This window comes from Perissodus microlepis, chromosome 22, assembly GCF_051167445.1.
Source record: "Perissodus microlepis isolate ML-2025 ecotype Zambia chromosome 22, ASM5116744v1, whole genome shotgun sequence".
Lineage (NCBI taxonomy): Eukaryota > Metazoa > Chordata > Actinopteri > Cichliformes > Cichlidae > Perissodus > Perissodus microlepis.
Window position 1 is genome coordinate 11,113,115 of NC_140481.1, and position 13,368 is coordinate 11,126,482.

Consider the following 13,368-nt stretch of genomic DNA (forward strand, 5'->3'; position numbering starts at 1 on the left):
GCAGACCAATAAAATATTAGAATTTCATTCACAAATACCAGAGCAAAAGCTTAGACAGGCCATACCACACAGCAGGTCATGCTGTTTGTCATATAATTTATTTAAAAGGCACCTGTAGACCAAACACTGTGAGATTCACCAGATGGTTGTCAGTTACCCCTGCCTGTATCGAAAGCCTTGTCAAACCTTAACAAAACCCAAAGAATCCAAAATTACAAAGTTATTTCAAAAGGGAGAAACTATGCACAGACAAAATGTCAGATATATTTTATCTGTGAACTTAAAAATTGGCATGTCAGCAAGTTTCAGGGTTGCTTTCGAGATATTTTACTGGATAAGTGAAAATTCTGACCTGCCGCTGATTGCAGAAACAGTTGGGGACCACCAAAGTCTCATATCCATTAGAGAAAAGGATTATCTGCACAGTAATGTCACAACATAACTGTTAGGACTTTTTCAGTGTAGATGAAAATGCTGGAAAGATCAGCATGTCTTTAGTTTTTGTAAAAAATTGTTTTTTACCTCAGCAAACTGTGTCAGAAGGTAAAGAGCAATCGGATACGAGGTGTTGTGGCTTGTTTTACTGCAGGCAGTGTTTGCAGTTAATCATTTAGCAAAGCAAGGTGAGGGTGATTTAACACCCCGTCCTTTATTTATTAATGTTAAAGAAGAAAAGCACACAAACATAGCCATGATTTGTTTGCTGTCACTACTTTCTCTTTTTTCTAAGGGGACTGAAGCTGTCAAGTGAATGGATGAGGGCATAGTTGCTTCATTTTAACCTGCGGGAATACACCTGTCTGTATCGTTTAAGCCTCGTAGTTTTACCAGATGCAAGCCAACAAAGAGAACCTCAAAATCCTTCTCTCTCCTCCCCCACCAAAACTCATAATGGGATGTTCTTTGAATTACTTCTCCCACTCTATATTCATATCTGCATTATTGAGCTAGCCGATGCACACTCAGGACTGAATCACTCATAAAATACAATAGCGAATGATAAAATGTATCCAGCAGTGAGGAATTGATTGAAGTTGAGGCAGGCAATTAGTTTCATTGATAACTGTACCAGTAGGGAAGAACACACCGAACACAGGAAGACATAGTGCATCTCCTGAATAGAAACAGTTCTATTACTCTCTGTCGGGTGTCCTCACTTCTCTCCTCGCCATTCATCTGCAGATGTAATGACCAAAGAAAAGAGCAAGACGCTGATCTGTCAGAATGATTCACTGTCAATTTACTGGGCTTTCTATCCTGGTCCGCTTTGTGCAGCAGCCGGTGAGATGAACCCGGCCTCCTAATTCTTCTCAAAATCTACATACTGACACTTTATAATAGTACAGTGATGATTTGGAGCGGTTGAGAGGAGATGACTTTTCAGGAAAAGCTTTAATTGGCCCGAGTGTGCCATCAGACGGTTATAAGTGCACTGGTGATAAGTGGCTCAACTGGGACAGACTATGTTGTGACACGCAATCTGGTGTTGTACAGCGTTGTTACTAACAAGGCTGTTTTTTGTGTAATTGTGAGTAAAATTTTCACTTAAAAGGAATCACTATTTTAAATTCTTGGTGACTTGAGAAGGGTTTAATTCTCAGAGATGTGGTTTAACATATTCAATTAAACGTTCAGCATCTTCTTTTGCAGTCTGTATTCGTAGTCTAAAAAAAGAAAGTTTTTTTTCTTAATTCAGTCTATGACCTCAAGGTTTTGTATTATTCCTATCTTAAATAGGGACAGAATATGTGATTTATATCATATACATTGACTATAGCCAAACATCTGCGAACAAAGCCTGTGCTCAACTAGCCTATTGTCTGGGCCTTGAATGAAAAAAAAAGAAGTAAAAACATACATGGTCTGACTGCAGACTTCCAAGAAGCACAACAAGAAGACAAACTCTTTTGCAGCAAGAGTTTGTCCTCATGTGCTGTGCAGCAAAGCAGTACAGCAATGCGACTTATTCTAGATTAGATGGTACCTTAATAAGTCACGTGTACACACACACACAGCTATACCCACTGAATAAACACAATACAAATTAAATTCTTTTTAAAAATTAAAATATAGAATGATGATAACAAAATACAAGCCCTTAGGAATTAAAACAAATTAAATCCACGTACAGTTTTCAGCATTACACCGATTGAAAAAACAGAAAGTTATAAATAAAGATGGAATTCAGTCAAAAACCGATTTACGTAAGTTAAACAATATTCACATTACAGCCAATTATGGGGCTTTATTGAAGAGACACGCTTCTTGGAAATAAGGGGACTGGCGCCATTATGTGGCATGATGGAAAATTACAGGAGTCTACTAACAACAATCATAGTAGGCGAGAATATAAGGTTCATAAGGCTGCACAGATATGGACAGATATAGATGTTTTATCCTGCACTCTTAGGAGCGGAATCAGATAAACTTTACTGGTATTTAAAATGCTTATTAATTGAAGGTTATTCGTTTTTATACGCTAGAAAAACAATTATAACTCAGTCTGCCCCAATAATGTGCACAAAGTGATCGACTTACAAAATACGTTTATTTATGTTCATTTGTACGAATCGTCTCACTCCACAGCAACGCGTTAAAACATTTTTTGCCACTCCCTTCTCTACAAAGGCCATACTATTACTTTTTCCCCCAAACTCTTGAACCTCTAACCTTTAAATTGCCGAAGGCAGGCGACATTCCCATGCAATTAATGCAAATCTGCGGTCTTTAAACAAAGCTAAGACCAGAGCGCAGTTAACCAGAACCGCTGTGAGTTCATCCATCCCATTTCCTGGACCAAGTTCCTGAGGGAGGGCCGGTTTGAGCAAGCATGGGAAAGTTCTCCCCACTTTTTCCGATTACATCGATTCTTTTTAAAGAAGGCAAAACACAACCCGACCGGAGCAGCAGTGTAGTCCACCACTGGATAGAGCGGAGGTGACATTAAAGACGCACTGGTTGCTGGGACCTGTGAGGCTGTAAGGAGACAAACCCGGCTTCTAGAGAGAGAAAGGTGAGAAGGTTTTCAGTGAGAAAACAAAAAAAAAAAAGGAGGGCATATACACTCTATACAGTTCTGATTAGTTGTCAGTGACTGAATTATACTCTACGTTGTTTGACACATTTTTATTTATTGGATTCCTTTTTTGGAATTAATATTATTAGTAGTAATATTTTTTTAAAGCGATTTACACTTGGGCTGAAACCTTAAGACCATCTTTTCAGAGATGGATGATAGGCTAGTCCTAGAATAAAATCTATTTTCAGTGGAGAATTTATTCTTTTAGCCTTGGATGAGGTTTTGATGTCTGGCCTGTTAAAGTTGTTCTTGAACTTTGGTAGATCTTACAATGAGTCTGCTTCTTATTCTTTTCCTTCTGTGTTGTTAAAGTCGGACAGTAATAAGCCGGGTGGCTTTAAAACTACTTTAAAAGGGAGACCTGCTTCACCTTAATTTGACTTGTTGATTATTTTTTCTTTTGTATTGTTGCTTTGATACTTAATATGGATGGTCTGCTTTATCAAATCAATGCTAGATTTCCCATCTCCTAGAGTGACCTCCCACTAGTCTGCTGATATTCTGTGGTATGTTTTGTAGAGATAACAGCCATCCTCGAGACAATACCCCCGAAAGAGGATCAGTCAAGTTAGTGATTTCTGTGCCTGTTCAGCTGGGGCCAGTATCCCTGACAGTTCATTGAAACTCCTCGTGCTGTCAGAAGAGTTTTTAGTTTCCCTGTCGGAGACGTTTTTCCTTCTCACGGGGGAGAAAATAACAGACAAATATTAATAGAATAAACAAATAGACAAGTGTCACAGCAGAGCCTGAACTCGCTCACACAGGATGTTTATTCAGTTGTGTGTGTGTGTGTGTGTGTGTGCGCGCGCTGAGTTTCCCGACAAGCCACCGACTGTGTCATTTATCGTTAACGATTTCCACGGCTTCCATTCCCATTACTGACAACATTTTATTTTTTTAAATAAAATCAATTAAACTGTATAATTAAAGTGTGCATAAATGAACTGATTCATCCAGCCCAGAATAGAATATATTCTTTGTGCCTGCATTATGTAAACGTTGCCTCATTTGGACTTGTTCACCCCGGTTTGCTGCGAACAGACAAAGTGTACACCCCTTCCCATTCATTCTAAAAGCTAACTTTGGCAGCATATGTTTTTGTTTTAGTTCATTTTAGTGGGGGGCTCACTTTTTCACGTCTCCATGATGAGGAGTTGGGGCCCCACCTTAACAAGAGTGTGAGCTCATGGAAGAACTAATAGGGGGGCTGCAGCCAGATACACGTTCCTCAGCAAATAGAGACACCATTATGCTGAAAAGGTTGGAGAAACTTAGCTCATTTGCTGCTTATAGGTGTGATTAAAGGTTTATGCTCTGGCTATGAGTTTTAAAAAGCACTAACAATTTTGTAATGGTAATAACAATGTGCCAGGTAGGTGATTAAGTGTAACAATGGTTCAGCCTGTTTAGCGATTGAGCAGTCAAGAAAACGAGGCCATATGACCCATATTAAAAACTAGACCTGTAGACAAGTTTAATGGGTCCACGTTACCTGACTGAACAGCTTTCACTTGAGATTAGAGTTTGAGGTGAAAAAGGTGTAGATTATGATAGGTTATTACTTATATATGCTACAAAATCCTACCAAAACTTATGCACCTTTTGTGGGTAACTTTAATGACCTGTTGTCTCCATGTTAGGAGCAGAGGATGTCCAGAGCTGACTGGTCCTTCCTGGAGCACCTGCTGGAGGAGGGCCAGGAGTATTCAACAGCTATTGGCCGGGTCTGGCTTACCGTACTTTTTCTGTTTCGCATGCTGGTACTGGGAACTGCTGCTGAGTCTGCCTGGGATGACGAGCAAGCAGACTTTGTTTGCAATACCATCCAGCCTGGCTGCACTGCTGTTTGCTACGATAAAGCCTTCCCTATATCCCACTTCCGCTACTTTGTCCTCCAGGTCATCTTCGTCTCCACGCCGACCATCTTTTACTTTGGATATGTGGCTATAAGGGCTGGGAAGGACAGGAGAAAAGATGATGACAAGCAGGCTGAAGAAGGAGGTGCTGGTGGAAGAAAAAATGGGCAAGTTCACACAGAAAGAGGCGATATCACAAAAAATGAAGAGACAGAGAAAGAAAAGAGTGGCATGAAAGGCAGAAGGATTGAGAAGTCTCCCGAGGTGCCCAAACTGAAAGGCAGGCTGCTGGGAGCATACGCATTCAGCATCTTATTGAAAGTCCTCTTAGAGGTCGGCTTTATTGTTGGGCTTTGGTTCCTTTACGATGGCTTCTTCATTGCACCAAAGTTTGAGTGTAAAAAGTACCCTTGTCCCCACACGGTGGACTGCTTTGTGTCTCGACCCACAGAAAAGACTATTTTCACCATCTATACTCAGGTGATTGCTGCCATCTCCCTGTTACTAAACCTCATCGAGCTCCTCCATCTGCTCCAGCTTGCCATCGCCTACCGCCTGGAGAAACGCTCGGCCCAGCAACAGGACTACCTACCTCGGCCTGAGCGGGAACCGGTGCGACAAAAGACTCCAGAACTCCAAACGGAAGCATCACAGGCTTATAAAGCAGGGAGCCATATTGAGATGCAGAGTGAGGCTGCATGCTGTCCAAACCCCTGTGAGAGCTACGGGGACATGCCCATAGAGGTGAACTGGGGAACTGGAGATGCTGGGAGCGACGCGCTTCCCAGTTATGTGAACTGTATGGGTGCTATGAGAAATACACATTCCCCTAGAGTCCATTATAAGAAACATGCACACCACACAGGAAAAACTACTAAGGGTGCTCATAAGGGACACTCAAAACAAAAGCATTATGTATGATGCAGTCAGACTGATGTTTCTATGGGAGTGTTTTTTGGGCTTCAGATTTTTTTTATAAATATTTCCTGCACACTTGACTATCAGGAGTGCACAGTAAGATACAGAAGAACAGCTACTGTACTGTGAACATAATGCCTCAGAGGCTGACAGACATTCAAACAGAGATTTATCAGATAAATGGACCTATTCAAAGTGAAACATTTAAAGAGCACTCCCCAAGGCAAAGAAAATGAGACTCCACAGTGAGAGAAGATTAAAGTCATAAGATGCCTTAACGTTACATTTAATGGGTTTTTAGTGCTGAATGTGAAAGTGGGCTTTGGAGAGGGTGTTGTGTGAGAGTTTACTGGAGAGCTAAATTTAAATATACTCCCTGGAGATTTGCACTGTAACTTCTTTTTGAAGCCAGTTCTCTCCCAAAGGCTCTGTCCACCCTGTGGAATGTACTGGTCTCTGGATCACGCTCAGGTCCCGGGAGGATAATGACTGCGTGGATGCAGGCACGCACGCATGCATGCACACACACAATATAATTTCCCAACGAGTTTTTGCCGGTCAAGTTGAGGATGTGGGTTTGGAGAGCAGGAGCAGAGGGAAAGGGGAAACCAAACTATGGGACTTATTATCGCCAATAACCGCAGCATTATATCTACGAAGAAAACAGAGAGAAGGAAAGCACAACACAAAGACAGGCATCCATTTGAATGAATGAAAACTAAACCTTTAGTCGGTTAGAGGTTGATCTTGCACCGCGACCGGGGCTGAAAGCGGTACAGAAATGTACAAATTCAAAGAAAGGAAACGAGTTGTTCTGTGAAAACTGTATTTAATGTTTATTTTTGAGATATTGCAAAGTGATAATATTTATTATTTTTTTTGAAGAAATAAAGTTTAAAGTATAATGAACATATGAAAAAAAATCAATAACTGCATCACAGATATACTTTCAGAACCTTTCAGCCTGCTTTGTGTTCATCATGGTTTTATTCACTTTCTTTCCCAAACACAGGGATGAGATTTCTACGGGGGAAAATCTCTATTAAGCGACTGCTCACTTGCTGCTATCCAAATACTGTCCCCGCTACAGGAAATTAATCATTCAAGAGGAAGATAATAGAATAAATAATAGAAAGAGAGAGGTGTGGAGGAGAGGATGGGTTTTACACGCTATTATGAGCACAACCAACTGAGGGGAGAAAACGGGGAAAAATGGAGGGAAAACACTTTTGACTTAATGGCTGTTTTCAAATATGTAACTGTGGCTGCACAGGCAACAAGGCCATCACTCAAAATGCCAGTAAAAGTTCATATGAGGAAGAATCGCACTTTATTCAGGCTCTATTTAATTTCCCCTGGAGTGCACTGCACTGATGGCCAACGCTGCTTTTTTTTCTTTTTCTTTTTGAGGAAAGCAATTGATAAAATACAGAACTCAGCACCTTCGACAAAAGGTGCTCGCCCAGCCTCTGAAAGAATGTACTCATATGTCTTTTTTAGATTTGTAGCTCTGCAGCAATACAGCATTCATTTCCAGCAATTTACTAGACTGTCCACATGATGATAAGCAGTTATCTATGGCAGGAAAGGTGGTCGGTGGGAAATTCAAGTGAGGCAGGCTCTTAAGCCACAAGCTGTCTGAACTGTGTGTGTGTGTGTGTGTGTGTGTGTGTGTGTGTGTGTGTGTGTGTGTGTGTGTGTGTGTGTGTGTTTGAGAGGTCAAATCTGCAACAAGCAGCTGAAGAATCTGACATTTACTTTCAGTTTACAGCAGTTTGTCAAAAAAAAAAAAGAAATGTTATAGTGTATAATAATAATAGGAAGCCTGTTTCTGTGTGCTTAAAGTGGAATGTGTTTTTATTGCAGGAGCATGTCAAGGATACATTGGCAGATACTGTTGAGAAAACAATCCAAACAGCCTGCTGAAGCTGCCCACTTTAATGCCTGTTCACGAGAACTTGGCTAGCATCTGGCATTCCCGTGCAGCCCTTTTTTATTCTGTTTCTTTTTAAATCTCAGTCTGCATTCGCGTGTATGTGTCCGTGTAATTGTTTGTGTCTGTGTTTCCACAAAAAAGCCAAAAGGCCAAGGAACAGATTGCGCAGGGCAACCCGTGTCGGCCCTCCGCTCGCCTGCTGGAGCCAGACACCGAATAGCTGAAGTAGCTTTTGCGTCCGTCTTCCTCAATAGCCCATCAAGGTGGAGAGACTCGACGTCCTGCTCTACTCTATCTGCAGACTCAACTCTCACCTCCTGTTCAGCGAGGCAAATGTAAACCTAGGAGGATGAAAACAACAGACAGTGTAGGTTATTTTGCTTCAGCCATTTTTTTTTCAGAGAAATTCAGTTCCCTAGACAACAATGAAAGTGATCCGAGCGCATGTTTCTCTAATGGGGCAATTGAACATTTAGTCTGATTACAGATTATTCATGTCTAGATTATTTCCAATGATCTGAGGAACCAGTCACTTTCCAGATAATCTGATAGAATTTGCATTTGTTTAAATATACTTGCTCTATGAAACTAAAATGAAGGCAGTCCATAAGATGGGAAGAGCTGTATCAGTGAGAGAGGCTTATACTTGTAGTTAGAAAGGCAGCTCCTGGGATCAGATGCCATTCTTACTGTGCTTCCTGACATTGTTGAATTCTCTGCTGATGCGTTTCCTCAGTCTGCTGGTGAAGCCACACACAGTGCTGGTGCTAATCACACAAAGAAAGACAGTCTTTTAGTTTGGTGAATGAGCATACAGTACGTGGATACTCGTGGGCAAAGAGCTATGCTGAAGCATTTGGAGTATAAAGGAGTTTGAAGGGTCTTTAAATATCCGCCGAGCTCTAGCAGGTATTATAAAAGGTCAGCCGTTGTGCCGCCCACCTCTCATGCCCAGCACCAACCTTTGGAGGGACTTTAAAGGATTCACCTGCAATGAGTGCCAGGCTAGACCAAAACAGCCTGATCCAGTGTCATACTTCCTGCCAGCTGTACTGCTGAAAGCCCTGCATGTTTATAAGGAAAGGACCCCGAACAAGGCAAACGAGGCACTCAGATGCACAAACACGCTCTTAAGAAGGCCGGCGTTACCTCACTTCACAAAACGCTTTCAGACAGCAGGCCTTAAAACAGCAGCTACAGGCTAGGTGAGGTCACCAAAACTGTGCAATGTTTCTTTAACCGGATGTGTTTAGAAATAATGTTTCCTGCAGTATTTTAGTAGCAATACTGGGGTTCATCTAAATGTGGAAAAGGCAAAGCTTACATGTGCCAACCCCCTTTGTTTCTCTTGAAATCTATGCAAACAATACCGACACACGAATCGCTCAGCAGCCATAACAATGCACACGGTTCATGCACCACGTCTTTAATTTGGGCATTTGTGCTACTCAACAATTTGCAACAGAAACACTTTGAGCAGTTCCTAAATTTAAACTGTCGACAGGAAGTGGTCCTGTATCTGTTTCCCGTTCCAGTGTTGTTTCTCCCCGGGGACTTGTTGCTGAAGATTGTTCACCCTGACAATGGAGCCGCTGTGGGCATTGTTACATTGTTTTAAATGGACTCCCCTGTGTTTGCTGACCTTATGCCACTGCTGCCCCATCAAAGGGTTTATGTGGGATGAGGAAAGTGGGCAAAGTGCCTGCTGTGTGTGTGGCTGGAGTCAATTAAGAGAGCCAATGCCTCACAAACATCTTACAGAGAGCTGTGTATATGTGTACGCCGTGCTGTGCTACACATCAGTGTTTATATCTGCACTGATCAATGTTTCATTTCCTCAAAAGACCAAGTGAACTTATGTGACATGGGTTGTTTGTAGTGATGAACATATGTACAACATATTTATCTGACTCTTCAGTGTACAATGGAATATTTTTTGTTTGCCATATTAGGGCGGGATTGTAGAAATAATAGGGTGGCAATTTAGTTCAGAGGTTTGGAAAGTACTCTAGTAGGTTAAAAATTGTCGGTCTGAGGCCAGATGCTGGCATCTCCTTGTCTATGATTAAGTGTTTCTGTACGAGAAAAGGGTAGCAGGGGATATCAAAGATGTGCTGTCAGAAGTTCCAAAAACCACCACCAAGGTTGATTTTATTACATATATATGTATATGTATATGTATATGTGTATATATATATTGTTAAAACAATCTCCTTAGTATCAAACCTGGGGCTATGTTTGTGGGTAGATGGCGGGTGTACAGAATGGTGAACACCAAAACAGATGAGGAGCTGTCAAATAGTCATATTGATTAGTAACACTCCTGATGCTTCCTTTATTACCACTTTAAGCATACATACATCCTTTATGAAAGGAAAGGGGGAAACTCCACCGCATGATTTAGAGCGGTGCACCATCCATGATTAACCCTGACTCCATGATTTGATTGCTTTCATGAAAAGAATCAAAAAATCAAAAAACCTGACAAAGTGACTCCGATGGTGTAAATGTTAATTATAAGTGTGTTTTCCATTCCCATTTGAATAATCAACAACGGTTTGTTTTGAAATTTACAACAGCATTACTTCTTATGAGCTATATTAACTGGTGTTAATGAGTTTAAAGTTCACTTGAATTAAGTTTGCTTTAGTAATGTCCATTGCTGAATAACCAACCTTTAAGATCATTTTGAAATAATTTTGTGAATTAATTTTTACCTGGCGCCAGTCTCAGATAAGTGATGGATGCAGGGAATTTTCCTTTGAATACAGAAATATGAGTCACCTCCTCAACCCGGGGAGCTACACTGCCCTCAGCTGCAACATTATTAAGGAGTTCAGTGTAAGTGCGCTCGCTGTGTACCATGCTTCTCTTTCCTTAAACATTCTCCTTCACACTTTTCCTTGACCTCACGTTTTCCACTGAGGTTTTGTTTTCTTTTTTCTTTACCATACCCACAGTTTCAAAAAATGAGCAGTTACTTCTTTTCATTATTCTGAATGCAAACATTCAAAATGTGATTATCATATCTGGGACAATAAACACTACTGATCATGACAGAAAAACTCCTTCTCTAATTGTGTCATATTAAAATCTGCACATTGTTCTGTTTAGCAAAGAGACTTCTCTCGCTGGGGGCACAGCCTCCTTTAGGTTTGACAGCATTTCTAGTAGTTAATGGAAGAGAAACAGAAGGTAGTGTATGAAGTGTGGTTCTGCTCCTGAAATTCAGATAAATGATCTCCAATGCAAATACATACAAGGTGGATACTGCGCAGCAAAAGCCTTGGCACTGACTACTGTCTGTCAGATGCGTGAGCAAAAATAATTGGAGCACATTAATGTTGGTTTGTGTTCCCTAATGTGATTTTCATAACAGGTTTTTAAGATGATAATAAATCAGTGTGATAAGTTTGTCCTGCTGTGCTCAAAATGTCAAAAAAAAAATAAAAAATACCATGAAGGGAGATGAGATTAATTTACCTAAACACGTTGCACTGAAATGAAAGCAGTGTTTTTAGGTGAGCCAAGATGCTCCACTGATTTCACAAATACGAGACCCTTGGTATGTTTGTGGTCAGCCTTTTGTGAGTGTATACACTGCATTAGGTACACAGCTACCTGTGCTGCTGGATTTGTATTCTCTGCACAAATGTGTGTGTGTGTGTGTGTCTGTGTGGTGGTTGTTTAATAGGGGGATGCGGTGCCCTTCCAGCAGACAGACAGCTCTATTGTTCCTGCAGCAGAGGGAGCATGTCTCCAGCCTGTCCACTCAGGATGTTGGTTTGGACCTCCTTAAAAAAAAAGCCCAGCCAGCATCACCCACACCCATTATCCCCATCTTCCAGCAAGAACAATGGAACACCTCCCCACAACCTCCTCCTTTCCCAGGAGCCTCAAGCACTTGGTTCCCACAGTACTATCGAGTTCTGAGGAGCCGGGCCATTGTTAGCAGGCCGACCTGTCCTCTGATTGTTCCCATGAGGATACACACACACACACACACACACACACACAATTCTCTGTTAACTCTGGTGCATTTAGTTGCAAGCCTCACCTCCACCTCTCTATCTTCATTAGCTTCAAATGGAAACTTCCACCAGCTTGAAGTAATTGCGACTCTAAACACGCACAACCGGTGTCACTGGAGTGGAGCGGGTCATTCCACTGATGGCAAACTTAAGAGGGGACTACAGGGCTCAAAGATGGCTGCTGATACAGCAGTATTTACCACTCTGGTGCCAATGTAAATCTGGACTCCATAATCTTTCCCATTTAACTAGCTGGCAGGGCAACATAGCAGAACTTATCTTGGCGCACTGAAAAGGTTATCGTCCATTAGGAAAGCTCCTCTGTTTCATGGCTGAGGGACCCGAGTAAACAAGTCAACAAAGGGGAGGTCAAGCGCGTGGTCACATGTTTACAGTCATAATACATGTGAAATAAAATGCTCTTTAAAGGCCATTTTTGCCTTGTGTTTTTTTAGTGATGCATATCTCATGGGGTGTGTTTACACATAAATATCAGTAGCCATTACACAGATACACGTCAGAGATAACAGCATGCCACTAAACTGCCATCATGATCTAAACCCGCAAGTAAAACCTATGTGTACACCTACTCAGTTACTGCTGCATTATTAGCTGGCACACTATTAATGGCAGCTTTATCACAGACGGCTGTTATAAGGGTTTAGGACCCTATTAATCCCATCTGGTGGAGCACAAATACAGGTCTGGCTGTTTATGTGGTTTTTGAAAAATGATGTGCTCTTATTTTGAAATAAAGAGCTTGACTGGAGAGGGAAACAATGATTAGCTCACATAGGACTGGCTGAAAGCATTTAAATGAGCTGGGTGTGTTGGGTAGCATCTCAACAGTGAACCAGGGAACAATTTGCGGGTTCTTTTGGATTATTGATGTGATTTTTTTGTGTGCTGCACACAAATTTCACACTTATAGAAATTAAAAAGACTCAAAAATAAACATTTGTGAGCAAAAAGAGAAATTAAGCTAGAAAATACATAAAACTTCAGATGGCAAAGAAAATACTGGCGTTCAATTAAATGTGACAAAGTGGTGATTTTTCCAGGGTGTACCCAGCCTCTCGGCGTGTGACAGTCAGGATAGGCTCCATGTCCTTCACAACCTTTATTCAGGTAAGTGGAAGAAAATTGATGAATGGGAAGTTGACATTTTTACATGCAATTATCTCTAGAAATTTGCTAAAAGCTGTTTATATATTTACAGTATTAGAAACATACTTGTTAAAGTTTACGTTTTTAAACCAGAGAATAAAACGTCTTGCTTCAAGTGGATCGCTCGTTCTTTTAATCGATTTAAGATGGCCAAATAGCACAAGGGCTAAATTCCAAAGGTGAATCAGTTAATGGTTTCCCAGCATAATTTCCCTCTTGAAGCTGAACGAGTGGAGTCATTACTTCCTTCCTTTGACTTTTAAGTTACTTTCCGCCACTGGCAGAAGCATTGTTTCACAAAAAGAGATTCGACACAGTTGCTCAGAACTGAACGTGAAACAGCGCTGACACAGACAGAGTTCAAGTGTTTTCTTTCTTTTT

The 13,368-nt window shown here is 41.2% G+C and overlaps 1 protein-coding gene across 2 annotated transcripts; it reads left to right on the top strand.

Moving 5' to 3' along the window:
* Positions 1-2,826: 2,826 nt before the first annotated feature.
* On the top strand, positions 2,827-11,505 carry gja4 (gap junction protein alpha 4). Of its 2 annotated transcripts, none has more exons than XM_084919771.1 (2): positions 2,827-3,013; positions 4,726-11,505. In XM_084919771.1, the coding sequence occupies exon 2, from the start codon at positions 4,729-4,731 to the stop codon at positions 5,854-5,856; it is 1,128 nt and encodes a 375-aa protein (XP_084775897.1). In that variant the 5' UTR covers positions 2,827-3,013; positions 4,726-4,728; the 3' UTR covers positions 5,857-11,505. The 2 variants fall into 2 exon arrangements, with proteins under 2 accessions (XP_084775897.1, XP_084775896.1); XM_084919770.1 differs by having other exon boundaries at positions 2,828-3,013; positions 4,720-11,504.
* The last annotated feature ends 1,863 nt before the right edge of the window (positions 11,506-13,368 follow it).